The sequence below is a fragment of the Pithys albifrons genome, chromosome 21 (genome assembly GCF_047495875.1).
Source record: "Pithys albifrons albifrons isolate INPA30051 chromosome 21, PitAlb_v1, whole genome shotgun sequence".
NCBI lineage: Eukaryota > Metazoa > Chordata > Aves > Passeriformes > Thamnophilidae > Pithys > Pithys albifrons.
Genome location: NC_092478.1, coordinates 11,903,331 through 11,922,434, shown reverse-complemented (window position 1 = coordinate 11,922,434; position 19,104 = coordinate 11,903,331). Strand labels below are relative to the sequence as shown.

General features: G+C 50.6%; 2 protein-coding genes and 1 gene segment (V, D, J or C); all 3 read left to right on the top strand.

Annotated features, from left to right (window-relative positions):
- Positions 1-5,496: 5,496 nt before the first annotated feature.
- LOC139681748 (uncharacterized) lies at positions 5,497-7,984 on the top strand. Its single transcript, XM_071575390.1, has 3 exons — positions 5,497-5,586; positions 6,063-6,599; positions 7,866-7,984. The coding sequence occupies exons 1-3, from the start codon at positions 5,535-5,537 to the stop codon at positions 7,982-7,984; spliced, it is 708 nt and encodes a 235-aa protein (XP_071431491.1). The 5' UTR covers positions 5,497-5,534.
- A 423-nt stretch (positions 7,985-8,407) lies between these two features.
- LOC139681557 (uncharacterized) lies at positions 8,408-10,123 on the top strand. The gene is made up of 2 exons (XM_071575016.1): positions 8,408-8,630; positions 9,329-10,123. Exons 1-2 carry the CDS (start codon positions 8,579-8,581, stop codon positions 10,012-10,014), a joined length of 738 nt encoding a protein of 245 aa, XP_071431117.1. The 5' UTR covers positions 8,408-8,578; the 3' UTR covers positions 10,015-10,123.
- Positions 10,124-14,794: 4,671 nt separating this feature from the next.
- On the top strand, positions 14,795-17,252 carry LOC139681558 (T cell receptor alpha variable 3-like). The segment is given in 2 exon segments: positions 14,795-14,877; positions 15,342-17,252. Coding segments are annotated over 2 exon segments (609 nt in total).
- Positions 17,253-19,104: the final 1,852 nt, after the last annotated feature.

Below are 19,104 nucleotides of genomic sequence, written 5' to 3'. Positions count from 1 at the left end.
ACTGTGAGGCACAGGATGCCCTGAGCACTTGTGGAGTTTCCAGCCTTGGAGGTATTTAAAAGTCATCTGGGCATGATCTGGGCAACTAGCTCTATGTGAGCTTTTCTGAGCAGGGGATTGAACAAGGGGACTCCCAGAGATCCCTTTCAAAGTAAACAATGTTCAGTTTCCATATTGTGAGACCTGAGGAGAGGTTGAGAACAGTGACCTTCCTCGGTCTTCAAATGAGAACCCAAAGTGGAGAGTTTAACCTTCTAACTCTTGACTGGAGGATGAAGAGAGGAGCATGTCAGAGGAAGCAAAATTCTTCCTGAACATTGTGATAGAAATAATGGCAATGGACACAGTTTGGAACAGGGGAAATTTACACTGGAAACGAGGGATTTATTTTGGTTTTACCTGTGAGGCTGGAGAACGAAAGGAGATGGATCCCTAGGAATGACACTCTGTCTGAGCAGGTATTGATTAAAATACCATTAACTGAGCATGACACAAGAAGGAAAAGAAGCATAGTACAGGTAACTGAATGGCCCTTCAGCTGCTGAATCCTAATTATGGATTATGAATTGGACCTTGAGTTGGAGTTTGTCACATGGCATGATTCCCATCAGCTAAGATTCGCTGATATCCTCTTCTTTGAAGGTTTCAGAACATTTTCATAGAAACAGACAACTCCGTGTAGCATTTCTAATGCTAAGCAAAGTAACGTGTTTTAAAATAATCCTGGATGAAGCACACGCTTGTGACAGCGTTGTGGAGTGCCAAGTGATATACCCAGCACAGCACAGATCTGTGCATACTCAAGTCAGCTGTGTGAGATGATGGATAAGGCTAAACCTAGAGAGAAATCAGAATTTTAAAGTAAAACACAACTCCCTGGACCAACTGATGCTGACTTGGTCCCCAGCAGAACAATAAACATCTGCTCAGAGGAACAAATGAGGGTATGAAACAAAGTGGAGACTTCATGGCCTCCCTCCATTGTAATGCCAACACAATGGGAGAACATTGTGATATTGAGACCATTCGGTTCCTGTCTGACAAGGGATAAGCAACATGTTCTACTGCTGAAGCCAACAAGCATGTCAAACCCTCTACACGGGTGCCAAGCCATGACCACCCCTGTGATATAAGGTACACCAATCAGAAATAAGCAGTATTTATTTCTAGAGCCAATGAAACTCCACACAAACACAAAAAAAATACTATAAAAGTAAGTTAGTTTTTGGGGGTGTTCCAAGGAAGGTTGGGAAGGATTCCAGGCTGAAACCAGACATGATTTAAAATTCAAGCAAACAGCATTTATTGAAGAGAAATAGCACACAAAAGACAAAACTGAGAAAAGGAAAGAAACAAATCCAAAGACAACTCCCACCCACTCATAAGTTACTTGCAATTACTGTACATACCGACCCCAATGTGCTCAGCATTCCCAGTATGACCAGCTGCTGCATCCTTGGGCTTCAGTGGGCTCAACACGCTTAGCAGACATTCCCACGGGAGGCAACGCTGTCCTTGGTGCCAACACACACCTCCACCTTGGAGCAGGAACTGTCTGACTTTTTATACACTCAGTCTGTGACGTCTATCTGGGCATATATGGTCACTCGATGCCCAGATAGAGGTCTGTGTCAGGAATTAAAACTGTTGGCATTTTGGTCTGTGTTTTTGCCAATGCCACCTGTGAACAGATTTATCCTTTTCCTGCCAAGTTCTAGGGAATAAAAGTTGATTCAGTGAAGGTCTTGTCCTTGAAGACAGACTTTGCATAAACTAAAGTTACTTGAGTCTTTCCTATTGGCTTGAGAGCCTTAGGAGGAGATCTGAGGGGGGAGAGCAAGGAGAAAGAGAGAGCTGTAGGGGTCTGCAACCTCTTCCTGGGGAGTGGTGGCCTCACCTCCCCAGGCAGGCATCTCCAGCAGGCTCAATAAAAGGTGAGAGGGCTCGTGCTACTGGCATTGGTGGTTCTTTCCCCAAAAAGACAGCAGGGATGCCTGTTGTCTGCCAATGCTTGGAGGATGTGGCCTCTGCCTTCAGTGGAGTGTTTGGAGTTGGTAAGACAATCTTATGTGAGTAACTCTGGTGACTGAGGTGCTTACACATTCGGGCTCAATGCTTTAGTCTCCCTCCTTCTCTCTCCCATCTCTTTGGGTTCCTGCTACTCTGTCACTCCTGTTAATAGTGTTTTTTCTGAACTCTCTACGTTGCTCAGCCTCACTTTACCAGCAACTGCAAAACCCACCCTCTTACAAGGTCTACAGTCCCTCTCCCCATTATGTAACTGGAAAACCCCCTCTGCCTGTGCGGTGTATGTCGAAGGTCTCTCTTTTGGGGTCAGTCATTGCTACTTCATCCTTCTCCTCTTCTTTTCTCCTTCATGTGTCCTTGACTGGCTGTTGGCAAGCAGCCAAGCTACCAAACAGTCTCAGTGTACACAAGATGTTTCTCCTTCAAAGCCAAAGTCCCAATCACAAGGGGTTTTTTCTCTAACTTGGCACATGGCAAGGCCAGGCACGGACCAGAATAATAGCATCTCATCACACATGAATAGAGGGGGAAAACAGGAAACAATCTCTGCTGAAACTGCTGGGATCAGTCAAAAGGCTGAGTCCACCTTCTCCCCCCTCAGAGGGACATCTTGATTGAGAAATATATGCATATTAAATGCTGCTTTTAAGACTAAAGTTTTTGCTTGTGCTTACCCTGTAGCGTACTAGTAAATTGTTTTATATTAGACCTCATGCTTGCTTAATAAATGTTTCCATAGTTTGTTTTCAAACACATTTTTGCAGCAGACATTGTCATCAACAACCTCCAAAACTTATTAATCTGCCAAAATTTGTGTTAATAAAGAGTGTTACTCCATTAACCGTTAAAGTGAGTCCTTGCAGTGGAAGGAAGTGAGTTTCTGGCAGCAGAAAACACCCTGGCAGGACCCACTGAGCATTCTTCACTCTGTTGAGCTCTTCCTAAGAGGGTGGTTGAAGTATTGTCTGACCCTGTGAATCTGTTGGTGAAGGGTCTCATTATGAGATGCTAACAGACTGTCAAACACCAGGGTCTGGACTTTCCAGTGGTATCTACAAGTGAAAATCTAAACTCCCACCTTTCACGTGATAAGCTGAAATGTGTATCCCTAACTTCTCCTGATCAATCATCTTCTGGATTCTCTGATCCACTACAAGAAGTCACAGAGATTCACTGGTTCATCCAGTCCTTTTATTTTGGCAGGGGGAGAATTCTGCCCCTGCCTTGGATGTTCAAAAGGAACAGTCAGGGTCTGTAGGGTTTTCAGTGTCACTAATCAGGGATCTTATCACTAAATCTCAAAGGTGCACTAGGCCTCAGGACCCTCCACTTCTCTAAAACCTTATTTTACACCATGAGAAGATGCAGCACTTCCATGAGAATGCTCTTGTAAGAACCTGTCCTAGTTCAGCAAGCTGGGACCAGTTTATCACTGTGTGGACGTGACCAAAGCTGTGTATTCTAAAACCTTCTATGCCATTTTCCCATGACTGTTAATGCCATTTGCAGCAGCTGGCCAAGGCACACCTGACCCCTCAGGATGTAAGCTGGGTGTTAAAGAAGCCTGTTAGATGAGATCTGTGATAACTCCCCTCCAAGAAGTCATTAGCATCTTCACATCCAGCCTGAGGGAGTGTGTCTGCTAATGGGCCATTAATGATTCTAAAAATACCCCATGACTCACAGAGTGAGATCACCCATTGTGGAACTCCCCGCCCTGGGGTAGGTACTGGGTGCTCCCATCTGAACCTGAGGATGTATGATCTCGGGATCTGGAGACTTCTGGTACCACTCTTTGGATCCAGAGTAGGACCAGAACCTCGACAGGAGACCATTGCTCTTGACCAGACTGCAACCACCACTATTGACCAGACTACAACCATCGTCTGCACCAACAGGTTTCTCACTTCCTTTTACTTTGGACTCGGCGGGAACCATGTGGATCTCAGCACAGGGGCCAACAAACCCTACTGTGTTTGTGCCCCAGGGTGCTGGGTTATACTTCTGGGGTTTGTGGTTTAAAATCAATTTCTCTTTGTACCATTGCATTTATTATAATATTGTTATTAAATTTTAACTCTGACTTTTGTGTTGGGTTCATTTCTCCTGCCAGTTTACCTTTAAACCAGCACAGAACCATTAGCGGTACTTGTATAATTTTTCACCTCATTGTAGATGTTTTCTCGGGCCAAATCCACTTTAGAAGTAAGCAAATTGAACAGTGTATTTTCAGTGATGAGATGGGTGCCTGGGATCACCCTGGAGTTCATCTAGAGAAGGGGATGGGAGAAAGTGTATCCATCTGCCAAGACCCCATCCCTTCATCTGCCCTTTCAGGTCAGTGGTGTAGAGATGTCCCAGCCTTACCACTCGCAGGCAGCACTCTGCTGGGTGCCCCGTGTGCTCCCTGGTTGCATGTGGGCTTGCCTACTGACCCCTCATCCTGTTCCTTGCTCATCCCTCAGCCCTTTCCCTATGGAATATATTGCCTGGGTTTGTGACATCCAGCAGCTCTGCTGGAGCCCCTTTCCTCTCTCACACTGTGCATTTTCCCACCAGAACAAGACACAGGCAGACACCCTGGGCTGCTGCAAAGCAGGCCTTCTCTCCTGTTCCTGGAGACCTGGGAGAGAGGCGTTTGTCCCAGGAAGATGAAGAATAATAGGGGAGAAGAACAGAGAGAGAGAGGAGTCTTCTGTTCCCTGAGGAAATAGAAAAGAGCCTGGAGAGCTGAGCATACCGCAAGAAGATGAGAAACCTCAGTGGGGAAGAAGTCCCTGAGCTCCCCAAAGCCAGAGTGTGTGCAGCAGAGCAGGAGATTCCAGCTGTGGAGGAATATCACTGCGAGATATTCCAGGGATACCACCCACTACTCTAACCCTGAACAGCACAGACCAGCAGGTTCCCAGCGACAGAAGGAGCCTGAGTGCAGTTGAGTGGTGACGGCTACAGATGTGCCCGGGGAAGAGGCACAGAAATGCAGCCTCTGCCTCCTGAGCCCTCCATTTCTTGCCCCTCCAAAACTCAATGCCTGCTGATGATTTCGGGCCCCAAAAGGCTGGTTTCACTCGAGCTTGGATTCTCGGTTTAACTCAGTGTAAACAACACTGGCAGTGCCTCAGAATGGCTGGCAGCCCCTCCGTCTCCCCTCCCCAGCTGCGATGCAGCTGCTCTCAGAGGTTAGAAGGAGGAGGATTACCTTATGGGAAGGAAGATAGACTCAGGAATCCTGCCCACTGTGTGCTGCCAGTAACTGAGTGAATCTGGTTCCGATGCCGCGTCGGTGGTATCAGGGACGGGACAAAGCTGTCTCTTGTCCCTGGCAACGCCAAACGGATTTGTGCCACTTGGTGTTCTGGTGCGGTGTGAGGCGGAGGCTGAGCCCGACTCGGGGCGGAGCTGGCGGGGGAACGGAGAGGAGAGAATGGGAGGGGAGGAGTGGAGGAGTCCCGAGCAGAGAGCCGGGGCTGGCGAGGACAGCGAGGCGCGGGCGGCGGAGCGGCGGGATGTGGCGGTGGCGGGGCGCGGGGCTGGCGGCGCTGGCTGCGCTGCTGCTCGGTGCGCGGGGCTGGCAGAGCGGGAGGCTGGAGGCCGGCGGGCGGCTTTTGGGGACCAGGGATGGACCCACGACTCGCCTCTGAGCCTACTGCTTCTTCTCTATCCCTATTTTCCTTTTTGTCCCCCCCCCCCCTTTGCCATCATACTTTCTTCCCTCCAAGAAATCATTCCCTCACAGCTCTCCTTTCTTTGTTGCTCCTTTTCTTTATGCAGCTACCACTCTCTCCCTCCCTCCCTCCCTCCCTCCATCTATCCATCCCTCCCTCACAGCCAATCTCTTTCACCTCTTTTTCTCTCTGAGTTTTCTTCCAAACGTCTCTCATATTCTTATCCGCAATTAAAGACTCTTGGAGAAATGGTGTATCCGTACTTTATTCTCAGCACATATCCCCGTCATCTCTGATCTGTAATCCTCTCTTCGCTCTCCCTGAATGGCATTTTCTGCTGATAAAAGTAATTTTGTTTCTTCCCGGCAGTGGCTGCGGGCAGAGCCCAGGTGCAGCAGGAGACGTCCGCAGAGACCACCGAGGGCACCGCTATCACCATCAACTGCTCACACCGCAGCATCCAGTTAAATGAATACATCGAATGGTACCGTCAGCTCCCCGGCCGAAGCCCCGAATTTCTCGCACGGGCTTCTAAAGGGTCCAAACCGCTGCGGGACCCAGCGGGGCTGATGTCGGTCTCGGCTGACGGTCGCTGGAGCTCGCTGCGGCTGTACGGGCCCCGCTTTCGGGACGCGGCAGTGTATTTCTGTGCCCTGGGAGACACGGGCAGAGGAGCCGGGGCTGCGGCCGGGCACGAACCGCCGCGGGCGGGGCCGGGCGGGGGGCGGGGGCACAGCGCCGGCCGGGCCAGCAGGGGGCGCTGCCGCCCCCCCCCCCCCCCCCCCCCGTCGAGTCCGTTCAGGCCCCGCAGCCCCCGCGGCCCCGCCCGTTCCCTCGCCCTGCCCCTGCTCCCCACCAAACATCCCATGTCTTTCACAGTCCCCACATACTTCTTCACTGCATTCAGTAAGGAATCTAGTCTACCTGCAGGCAGGAAAACTGCTGAGTTTATCATACGGTCACCTTACAATTTTGGTGGCTGTCATCCCCGGACAAGGGGTCAGTCATCACACCCGAATCGCTAGTGAGGAGATTGTAGCAAGGAATGCTGAGCTGAGAGTCCTCCTGTCAAGGAGAAGCCATGTGTCTGTGTCTGGCCATGGATGTTTGCAGGAGGTGCTGTTCCCAGAGGTGTTCCCTTTAAGGGCTTCATGTGTGGTTGGAGGAGAAGGGAGAGAAAGCCCTTGTGGGGAATAGAGAGTCAAACACCTGGATCTCGGTGGTTTTGCCTGCAAAGGGGGTCTGCCTCCAGGCCACACACTAGGGGGTGCAGGCTTCGGTCTCTGGGCAGTACATGGCAGGTGAAGTTCATCACGGACACTCCTCCCATTCTGGGAGCTGATTGGGCGGGTTGTGAACTTCAGGAGGAGCAAAAGGCAGGAAAACTGCCCACAGCCTCCTATTGCTTGACAGGCTGCTTGGTCTCCTCCTTCAGGCTTCTCCATGAAATTCCAGGTACCCCAGGCCCCTTTGGCACTGAACCTGGAGCTGAGGGGCATCGCTTCTCGCCAGCCTGTGTTTGCTTGAGAGCATGCTTAGAGCACCTTCTGACTCTGAGGTCTGTGAGGAGCTCAGCTGTGGCCTGACTGCCCAGACATGAACCTCCCAATGCTGAAAATCATCCCTCGGGCCCTTGCAAATCTGAAACACAGTAAGAATCACAGTTTGGTGTTTGTCCTTGGACGGGCACGTTAACAACTTCAATTTCTCTCTCCATAGAAGCACCTCATGGCAGAGGAATGGAGGGAGTTCCAGTCATGCTTGACTCAGAAGACTCTCATTCAGAAGACACTAATTCCCTCCTATCAGCTATTTTCATACATTACCAAGATCTCCCATGAACCTTGTCTTCCCTAGGCTGAACACTGTCAGCACTCTCAGCCCATCTTCATAGGAAAGATGCTCCAGTTCCTGCACCCCGTTTTTGGGCTCACTCTGACATTTTTCTTGTACTGGGCAACCCAGGACTGGAGGCAGCAGTGATGACCTCACCAGCACTCAGTACACAGGAAGGATCAGATCCCTTGTCCTGCTGCTAATGTTTTCCACTTCTCTGGGATGCAGACAACTTAAGTGATTCTGAGGTGGGAAACAAGTTCACCCAAAGAGAAGGTGACCAGGGCAGGAAGATCACCAGGAGCTGCAGAAAGTCTGACCTTCACTTTCTTCCAGGCACCATGGGGCAGACCACTGTCAGCCAGGAAGATGGACAAGTCATTGTGAAGGAGAGAGACGAGCCCCGGACCACCTGTACCTACCAGACCAATGACTTTAATGCCTTACTCTGGTAGCAGCAGAGGCAAGGACGAGCCCCACAGCTGGTCTCGTATCAGGCAGCGCCTGGCCCCAGGCAGAGTGGCCGTATCCCACGTTGCTGAACACGTCGGGGAAATAGTGTCCTGCAGGTGGAGGAAGTGGAGGTCTCTGACAGTGCCTTGTACCTCTGTGCTGTGCAAGACACCCTGGCACAGAGGGCTTCCTGGGCTGTGCAAGAAAACAGGGAAGGGAGGCGATGTGTCTGTGCAAGGCTCGGCTTGGGGGAAGGGACCCTCAGCTGCTCCCTGGCCTGTACACTCAGAGATCTACAAGCTGAGATCCGGTTCCAGGAGAGGACAGTGTCAGTGATTGAGAGGAAGGAGAAGATGGTGAAAGTGTCTCAGGTTCACTCAGGTGCTGCCAATTCCTGAGTGGATCTTCTTGCCATGCCTTGTCGGTGATGTCTGGCATAGGACAGAGCTGTCCATTGTTCCTGGCAGTACAAAAGGACTGCGCCCGTCATGGGGGCGGAGCTGGTGACGCAGGAGAGGAGAGAAGGGAGAAAAGGAGAATCAGTGGAGGGGAGTGGTCCGTAGCAGCGTGCCGGGGTTGGCGGCGTGAGCGGCAGGATGCAGCGGTGGCGGGGCTCGGGGCTGGCGGCTCTGGCCGCGGTGCTGCTCGGTGCGCGGGGCTGGCGGCGAGAGAGGATGGGGGCTGGGGCCAGGTGTTCCCCAGGGACCCCTGTGCCAATCCTTCTTTCTCCTTCTTTAACGTCTCTTTCCCCCCTCCCTAACTCTCTACCATCTCTTGTTCCCCTTTCCAAATCCTCCGAGGCCTCACCCTCTGTTAGTAAGAACCTGCTTTTTTGTGTGCCTGTTTTCATGCATCTTTCTTCTTCCCCTTCCATTTTTTTCATTACCCTGATCAGAACCCTCTGCTCTTCATCGTAAAAACTCTTCTCCCTGCCTACTCCTCATCCATCCGACCACATATCTGGACCCTTCCCTTCCTCTGATTGTTTCATATCTGTAGGGACAAGTTTAATAACCTGCATGTCTCCATTATTTCATACATCCCTCCATCCATACATCCAGTTATTGTTTTTATCAGTTCATCCCTCCATCCTTCACTGTAACACAACCAATCCTCCTGTCCCTTTTCCCTCTTGCTGTCCACCCCTCCATTCACTTGCCATGTCTAATCCTTCATGTATCAGTTTCAAATTCCCAGCTTCACCAGATTCCCTGTTCATCCCTCCCCATTTATTTCCCTCTGGCTCTGTCTCACTGGCCCTGCTCCTGACTGTCTCTGTGGGAAAAGAGACATCAGAGCTGGGCAATCACTCTTGGCCTTTGGCTTTGTTTCTCCTTTCTCGGCAGTGGCTGCAAACCAAGCCCAGGTGCAGCAGGAGCCCTCAGCAGAGACCACTGAGGGCATCAGCATCAATATCAACTGCTCCCACTCAAACAAAGGGAGGAATGAATTCATCCAATGGTACCGTCAGCTCCCGGGCCGAGGTCCCGAATTCCTCGTGAGCGTTCACACAGGATCCAGAGAGCTGCCGGACAAGTCGGGACAGGTGTCAGTGTCACAAGACAGCCGCTGGAGCTCGCTGCGGCTGTACGGGCCCCGCTTTCGGGACGCGGCAGTGTATTTCTGTGCCCTGGGAGGCACGGGCAGAGGAGCCGGGGCTGCGGCCGGGCACGAACCGCCGCGGGCGGGGCCGGGCGGGGGGCGGGGGCACAGCGCCGGCCGGGCCAGCAGGGGGCGCTGCCACCCCGCCCGCCGGGCCCGAAGCGGCTCCGCACCTCGTTCCGCGGCACAACCCGCGCAGACACCGCGGCCACCGAGTCCTCCCGCTGCAGCTCCCGCAGCGCTGGCACAGCGCGCCTCGCAGCGCCACAGAGGCGTCCCGCACGGCCCGGGGCTCCCCGGGTCCCGCTGCCTTCTCTGCCTCACACGGAACTGCTGCTGCCTACCCTTGTGCCATCCATCGGCTTTGGGCCTCCGGCCGCGTGTATTGATGCTCTCGGCCTGGCTGGCAAAGCAAAGAGATGGTGCTTGAGAGCATCACTTGTGGGAGCTGCCAAAGCAGCTGCAGTGACCAGCCAGCATGGTCTACTGAATGGAGTGCTGTCAGCTCATGAGCAGTTTGTAGTGAGGCTTTCAGAGGTGACAAAGGAATCTCCATTTCTGTCCCTGCAGAAATGCCTCTGCCACGTACTGAAATGTGAATGAGAACGTCCAATCTCACTTGCACTGGTAAAGAGTGTATGGTTTGGATCCAGCCCGGGAATGGAATTCAGTTCTCTGAATGCTGTCCTCATCCTCGGATGTTCACAAACACCTGTGAGAGAGGATTCAGCAACTTGCAGGAGCAGTAGGACATCTGGGAGGGCAAATAATAAATATGTTTGAATACAGGAGCCTCTGAAATGTCTCCAGTGCTTTTCACACCCACCATCCATCTGAAACTGCTTGGTCCCTTTTCCTTCATGTTTTTCACTTCTCCGACATCCTGAAAAGCAGATGCCAGGATTAAGCCATGGTGGCAGGAGGGAGACATGTCAAAAGCTGAGCTCCACATGAGGTTTACCTCCAGAGCCTTAACTCTAGAGACACGAATATCTCTCGGGACATGAGACTTTCAGCATCTTCAAGAACTCACTCACCTGGGCAAGTTCAGCACAGGCCACTGTCAAGGCATGTGAAAGGGGAGAGCGGCTGATTGTCTAAGGCTCAGAGTACGACCGTCCCTTTTCCTTTCCAAGGCAAGAACAAGGAAAAGAGAAAGTTACAAAGAAAGCGCCCGATGACACCAGTGGGGGAGGGGAGTAAGCGATAAGGGACACAAGGAGGGAGCTCAGAGCTACTCAGTCTCTAATATTGATGGGTCATTAGGAAGCTGAGTTTGTAAATGAAAAGAAGTGACAAGAGGAAGAAGAGGAGAAAAAAATGGAGGAGGATTCTGGCAGATTGGGGAACACTTCTCTAGGAATGCTGGAGGGGTCGTAATAAGGTGGGGTTGCGGTGGGGCAGTGACGGGGAGAAAAGCGGTGACTGCGGAGGAGGAAGAGGCGGCGACAGAGTGGGGAAAGGAAATAAGGGGGCACCTACACCAAGAGAAGGGCTGATCAGTGCTCTTGTTGGGATGAGCCCTGTGCCTGAGCACTGCAGTTCCCTTCCCTTGCAATCTTACAAAATCCTTTCTTAACCATCCTTTTTATCCATCCTTCCTTAATCATTTTTCCTTTGCATCCTTTCTTAACCATATGTTTTGCGGAATAAAACCCCTATAATCCAGTGAGGTTATAGAGAGGTACGTTTATTCTGGCCCAGGACGCATGGGGGATAACTCCTCCAAAACATGCGCCCCTGGTTGTGTTAACAATGGGTTTATATGCAAGTGAGTTATACATATTTATTTTTCTTTCATCCATAAACATTATTTTCTTAGAGAAGGTAGGGTTATTATAATGAGTCTCAAGAACTGATTTCCATTTTCTCCGCCTCAAGCCACTCCTTCTTGCACCTGTGCTGTTCATCCTGGTAATTTAGGGCAGTGGTCTTTGGGGGTCTTTAGGGATGAAGTAAGTCATCTCCCTCTTGTGAACTTTTTACCTTTTGTCCAGAACTGGTTCAAACCAGTCTTGTTGGCAACTTTGGCTGGTCTAATTGGACTTATCTTGTTCTTTTGACATGTTTTCTGATTTATCATGGAGTATCCTGGCTCTATTAATTGGTTTGGGCCCCTTGGTATTGCACCTTCAAGGACAGTGAGTCAGTTTTGCTACATGTTACAGAGTGAACTAAGCAAATTCCATGATAAGTATAAAAGCATAAGTAAAATAAGAAAATAAGTATTATCATTAGTCTGAGGTAAATAAGCATAAGTAAAATAGGCATAAAGAAAATGAGCATAAGTAGAATAAGCATAAACAAAATAAGCGACATAAGCCCTAAGTAAAACAAACATAAGCTCCCCCTTCACCACCACCCCACCCCATCAATATGTCCCTGGAGAAGTGTCTCTACCACGGAATGGAAGGTGGGTGAGAATTCTCATTCCCAGCTGATTGGGTCAGGACTTCTTGATTTTGATCCCACCTGAGGTTGGAATTCAGCTGCAAAGCACCTGTGAGAGAGGATTCAGTGCCTTGCAGGAATACAAAACCTCTCTGAGATGGAACAATAAATACGTTGGAATATAGGGACATGTCCAATGACCTGAGTGCTTTTTCCCATCCACCTTCCCTCTGAAACTGGTTGGTCCTTTGGCCAGTCTTTTCCTTTTCCATCCTGTTTGTCACCCCTCAGACATCATGAAATGCAGATGCCAGGATTTAACAACGATGCAGGATTTGCAGGGAGATGCTTCAAAATTGATCTCAACAGGTCGTTTCCCTCCAGAACCTTAACTAAAGAGATCAAATTCTCTCCTTGGACAGGAGACTTTCAGACCGTCCCAGAACTCATACAGCTGAGCACGTTCAGCAGAGGCCACTGTCAGGACATGTGAAAGAGGAGAGTGGCTGGTTCTCTAAGACTCAGAACAAGTCCCGTTTCATTTCAATGGCAAGAACAAGAGAAGGGGACAGGGATAAAGAAATGATTTCTGAGGGTGGCCTTGGTCACAGACACAGTGGAGAGAGTTAAGTGAGGGGCCACTGAGATGATGGAGAGACCGGAACAGCTCTTGTGTGATGATGCCAGAGGAGTGACCTGGGACTATTTAGCACAGAGGTGTGGCAGGGGAGGTCTTGTCCAGGTGTACAAATAGCTGATGGGAGACTCTAAAGAAGATGGATTCAAGATTGTCTCTTTAGTTCTCATTGACAGAACCACAAGAATCTGGAACAAAGTGAAACACAGGAGACTCTGTCTGAACATCAGGGGGAGAATGACTGACTGTCAGTGTGAGGAAGCACTGGGACAGGATGCCCGAAGTGGTTGTGGAGTTTTCAGCCTTGGAGGCATTCCAGTTTTCAGCCTTGGGGCATGGTCTGGGCAACCAGCTCTATGTGAGCCTTTCTGAGCAGGGGATTGGACCAGGTGACACCCAGGGGTCCCTTCCAAATTAAACAATGCTCTGATTCTATGTTGTGAGACCTGAGGAGAGTCTGAGATCAACGACCTTCCTCAGCCTTCATGTGTATGGCTAGGCTTCGCGAACTAAGGTTTTTGGGAAGGGCTCTCCGCACGTGGGTGTGTCCTCCAAGCCTGTACAGTGGATTCTTTAGGTGAGGCACAGCATGCACAGAACTGGCCCCACCCTTTACTCATAAGGTTCATCTGCCACGACCAAGCAAGCTTGGATGGTGACAGTGAAGCCCTCAGGACTAGAACCCACAGAACCCAGTATTCCCAGGAGATCTGCCATCCAAGCACTAACAGGGCCTGACCCTGCTTAGCTTCCGAGATCTGACAGGATCGGGTGTCAGGGTGGCATTTAACTGCCTTCCTCAGCCTTCAAATGAGAAGCTAAATGGAGAGTTGTTTAATCTTCTAACGGTTGATGAGGGAACGAGCAGAGGGAGAAAAATTCTTCCTTAATATAGTGGTAGAAGAAAAGTCAATGGACACAGTCTGGAACAAAGAAAATTTTTTCAGGAAATTGGGATTTACTCATTTTTGGACATGTTTTGTGCATTCTATTGGAGCATGGATGTAGAGGGAAACCAATATGAATGACACTCTGGCTGCATAACGTATTGATTAAAATTCATTTCAGTTAGGGTGATACAAAAGGAAAAGGTGGATAGTACAGGTTTTGTGCATTCTGTTGGAGCATGGATGTAGAGGGAAACCAATATGAATGACACTCTGGCTGCATAACGTATTGATTAAAATTCATTTCAGTTAGGGTGATACAAAAGGAAAAGGTGGATAGTACAGGTTTTGTGCATTCTGTTGGAGCATGGATGTAGAGGGAAACCAATATGAATGACACTCTGGCTGCATAACGTATTGATTAAAATTCATTTCAGTTAGGGTGACACAAAAGGAAAAGGTGGATAGTACAGTTATTGCTATGAGCCTTGAGATGCTGAGAAATTCTAATTTTGAATCATGGGCTGGGGTTTGTCACACGGTGCAAATCCCACCTGTGCTGACATTCACTGTCATGTCTTCTTTGAAGCTTTCAGGGGATTTTCTTAGATATAGACTACTCTGTGTTCATCGTTTCTGTGTTGAAGAATGTAATTTCTCTGTTAAAAAGAGCGATTCTCTTCTAGATAAAGCACAAAAATCTGACAGCCTTGCTGAGTGCCAAGTGGCATACACAGCACAGCAGCTCCTCTGCCTCCTTCCTTAAAGACCTCCCTGACTGCAGAGCTGTTCCTCTGACTTATTCCCCTGTCTCTCTTTCTGCCAATATTGCACAGCAGTTTTCCCCGTTTTTAAATCTCTGCCAGCATGGATGGTCTCTATGACAAGCAGTGAGCCCAGAGTGTCAAACCAAATGAGTCCTCTGGCTGTCGTGCCCCTTGACCATTCTTGCATCCACGTGTCCTGAAGGAAAATTCTGGAGTGCCCACGTGCCAGTGAAGGGGAAACGTGAGGGAACAGATGATGGGAACGAAGAGAGAAAACCGTGTGTCAGTGCAGCGAAACGCGCTGCAAAGCACTCCTGCCCCGGCCACCCAGGCCCGCAGCCTCGGCGGTGCAGAGCCCCGACCACCGCCCCGCTCCCGCCGATCGCGTCTCCTCTCCGCATCCAGCCCGGACTGGGCGAGAGCCCGAGCGGCGCCGGCGCAGGGCTCAGCCCCGTGGCGGAGCTGGCGTGGCAAGAGGGGAGGGGAGAGGAGGCGGCGCGTCCGGAGCAGAGAGCCGGGGCTGGCGGGGACAGCGAGGAGCGGGCGGCGGAGCGGCGGGATGCGGCGGTGGCGGGGCGCGGGGCTGGCGGCGCTGGCCGCGGTGCTGCTCGGTACGCGGGGCTGGCAGTGGGAAGAAGGATGGGGGTCGCGATCTTCGTGGGACGGGAACTGGGCTCGAGACTCGTGTCTGAACCTCCTGTGTCTTCTCGATCTTTACTTTTTGTTTGTCCCCACCTTCGCTGTCATAATTTCTTCCCTCCATGAAATCATTCCCTCCCAGCTTTCCTGTCTTGCTTACTCCATTTATTTATGCATGCGTGCATCCATCTATCCATCCATCTATCCATCCACTTTTCACAGCCAATGTTTTCCTCACTCTCCTTTGCCCATCTTAACTCTGACTTTCCTTTGAAAGATTCCTTGTATTCTTGTCCACAATGAACCACTCCCCGAGAAAAATCTTTTCCCGTACTTTATTCTCAGAACATATCCCCTTCATCTCTGATCTCTTCTCCTCTCTCCACTGACATGGACTTTTCTGCAATGGAAATGTAATTCTTTCTCTCCCTGGCAGTGGCTGTGGGCAGAGCCCGGGTGCAACAGGAGCCGTCCGCAGAGACCACCGAGGGCACCGCTATCACCATCAACTGCTCACATCCTGAAATCCAGGCCAGCGATTGGATCATGTGGTACCATCAGCGCCCAGGCAGAGGTCCCGAATTCCTCGTGAGCGTTCGCACAGGATCCAGAGAGCTTCCGGACAAGTCGGGACAGGTGTCGGTGCCACCAGACCGTCGCTGGAGCTCGCTGCGGCTGTACGGGCCCCGCTTTCGGGACGGGGCAGTGTATTTCTGTGCCCTGAGAGACACGGGCAGAGGAGCCGGGGCTGCGGCCGGGCACGAACCGCCGCGGGCGGGGCCGGGCGGGGGCGGGGGCACAGCGCGGCCCGGGCCAGCAGGGGGCGCTGCCACCGCCCCCCCCGTCGGGTCCGTTCAGGCCCCGCAGCCCCCGCGGCCCCACCCGTTCCCTCGCCCTGTCCCTGCTCCTCTCGGTCTGGCTTGTACCGGGAGAAATGTCTCAGCCACTGACTGGAAGCTTGATGAGAAGCTCCATTACCACCTGGATGGGTAAGGACTTAATTGTTTGGATCCCACCTGGGGCTGAAATTCTGTTCTCTGAATGCTGTTCCTCATCCTCAGCTGTCCATAAACACATGGGAGAGAGGATTCAGCAACTTGCAGGAGCAGTAGGACATCTAGGAGGGCAAAGAATAAATAGGTTGGAATATAGGAGTATTCCAAATGACCCGAGTGCTTTTTCACACCTCCATTCCATCTGAAACTGCCTGGTCCCTTTTCCTTCATGTTTGTCACTGCTCAGTAATCCTGAAAAATAGATGTCAGGATTTAGTGATGATGTAGGATTTGCAGATAGGCACTTCAAAAACTGAGCTCCTCATGAGCTTGCCCAGCAGACCCTTGATTCTAGCTCCTGTATAGGGACAGGAGCCTTTCAGGATCTTCAGGAACTAACCCATCTGAACAACTTTAGCAGAGTCCAGTGTCAGGGCATGAGAAAAGAGAGAGCAGCTCGTTATCTAATGCTCAGATCAAGTCCCTGTTCCTTTGAAAGAGAAAGAAAAAGAAAAGAGAAAGTTGTAAGCACAGCACACCATGACACCAATCTGGGAGTAAGTGATAAGGGACACAAGGAGGGAGCTCAGATCTCCTCAGCCCCTAACCGATGGGCCATTAGGAAGCTGCGGGTGTGGCTGTGCAGTGGCTCAGGATGAGCTTTGAAAATGGCAGGAAGTGACAAGAGGGTCATGAGGATAGGAGCTCTGAACAGGGTCCTGAGGCATCAGGGAATATTTATGACGTAATGCTCATGGGGTTGGTAGAAGGTGGGGCAAAGATGGTGTCCTAGCTCAGCAGGTGGACCAGCTATCACTGTGTGGGGGTGATCAAAGCTGTGTATTCTACCCCCTCTATTCATTCCCCAAGGACAATGGACCATTTGCAGCAGCTGCCCAGGGAGCCATTAGCAGCTTCACACCCAGCCTGGGGGGACATGGCTGCTAATGGGCCATCAACAGTTCAACAATACCCCATGACTCCCAGAGTTAATTACCCATTGCGTGAGTCCCAGCCCTGGGGCAGGGACTGGGTGCTCCCTGAGGGTACATAAGTGGTGGGTAAGACCTCCGGAGGCACTTGTCAGATCCAGAGGAGCAGCAGGACCTCGACAGGAGGAGATCACTGCTCTCTACCAGACTAGAGCCATCACCTGCACCAACAGGTTTCTCACTTCTTTTTGCTTTGGACTTGGGGGGAACCACACGGGTCTCAGCACAAGGGCTAACAAACCCCTTTGGGTTTGTACCCCAGGACACTGGGTTATACTGCTGGGTTTTGTGAGTAGAAAGCAATTTCCCTTTGTGTCAGTGTATTTATTGTAATATTATTATTAAATTTTAGCCTCTGACCTACAATCTCTCTCGTGGTGAGTTCTTTTCCCCTCCTGGTTCACCTTTAAACCAGCACAGAGGGGACTGGAAAGGAGCAAGGGGAGGCAAGAGAGGGGAGGAAAGGAAAGAGATATGCAGGGGCCGGTCAGTGCACTTGTTGGGATGAACCCTCCTCCTGAGCACCGCAGTCCCCTCCCCCTGCCATCCTGTGAAATCCTTTCTTAACTATCATTCTGTGTATCTTCACTCCCTTTCCCATTCATGTGTGCTGCAAGGTCTGAGTGTCAAGAACTGGAGACTGATGTGAAAGAGAGATCTGACTACCAGTAACTGGGAAAACAAGCAGGAGCAGTGGGAATTGTAGGCCTGTGTACCAACAAGTGGATGGAGCAGGGTGTGTGCTGTAAAATCCAAGTACCAGCAGCTGGAGAAGAGGCCACTGGTTGCAGGACGTGCCAGTCTGTGTGCCAGCAAGTGGAGGAACTGGGGTGTAGGCAAGGGCTGGGTGTCAGCAACCGGAGAAGGAAGAACATGTTGGAGAGGTCAAACATCTTTGCAGTCAGGAACTGCAGGGATGGCACTGATGTGTCTGTGTGGCAGGTCTACGGATCAGGTGTAAGACTGGAGGGAGCTCATATGTGTTGAGCTTTCCTCAGTGACAGAAGCCCAAGGGACATGTGTTGTTCTGGGTTCAGGAGGATTCCCACGCACAAAATAAAAGATAGTAAAACACAACTGAGGTAGCAAAGCAAGTTTATTAGTAAGCAAAGCAAATTTTGTCCTGTAACACGGTAATAATAGAAAAGCAAATGTATTTTGTTACTTTTGATAGAAAACAATACATAATGACTCCTGGAATCTTGACAAGCCGCTGAGCAGGAGAAGGAGATAGAGCATTGTACTCAGTAGGAGGGGTAGCAGGCAGTGCACCTTCAAGGCATCCCTTGGAACAAAATGATGTACATCTGGTCCTCCTCACCCCCTCAGCCCAGAACCACATCTTATATCCCCCTGTCTGGTGTGGAATTTTGCCAGCTGCAACATCAGCTTTTGCATGGCCAGAACAAAGGCTGAGGCTGCCTCAGCTCAGGATGCTGACTCTGGGCTTAGCAACAGCTTTATTCTCCATTGTTCCTTTGTCAAAAGTCGAGTTCCCACTAGTTTGATGTTATGTTAGTGTTTCATTCTTCAAGGTTGAGTTCTTCACAGTGAAACTATGCAGTACTTTCTCTTGCCACATCAACGAGCACAATCATGGACCAAATCTGACAGGGACCTAGACATGACTCTGGTCCCTAAGACATGTGTGTGTCTGGGTAATCTGCTGGGATATCTCAGGCTGACCTGATGGGCAAGTAGGAGGAAACACTGTATGTGAATCCTGAGAGGGAGGTGAGTAAGGGAGCCATGGCCCCACTGATGGATATTAGCCATGTTGATATTATCATTCCATGATAATATCTGAGAAATCTAAGGGTTTGGGAGGGATTGTGTGAGGAGTGAGGGATGTCAGGCATCTGTTTTCCAGTGAATTTATCCCTGACCTAATCAGGGAGAAGGAGGAGACCCAGGTGCTGACAAAAATGGCTGGGGTCCAAGACAAATCATCAGATGGGCTGAAGGCCCATGATGATTTTTGAGAGAAGTACCTATGAGGGTGTGCCTGTCATTCCTTAGAGTGAGGCTGGGTGTGTTTCACCAGGGAGCTGCATGTCACAGACACACTGGAGACAGTCAAGTGAGCAGCCACTGAAGTGGTGGAGAGATTAGAACATCTCTCGTATGGTGATCTCAGAGGAGAGACCTGAAACTGTTCAGCACAGAGAAGTGTTGGTGGAGATCTCATCCAGGTGTACAAATACCTGATGGC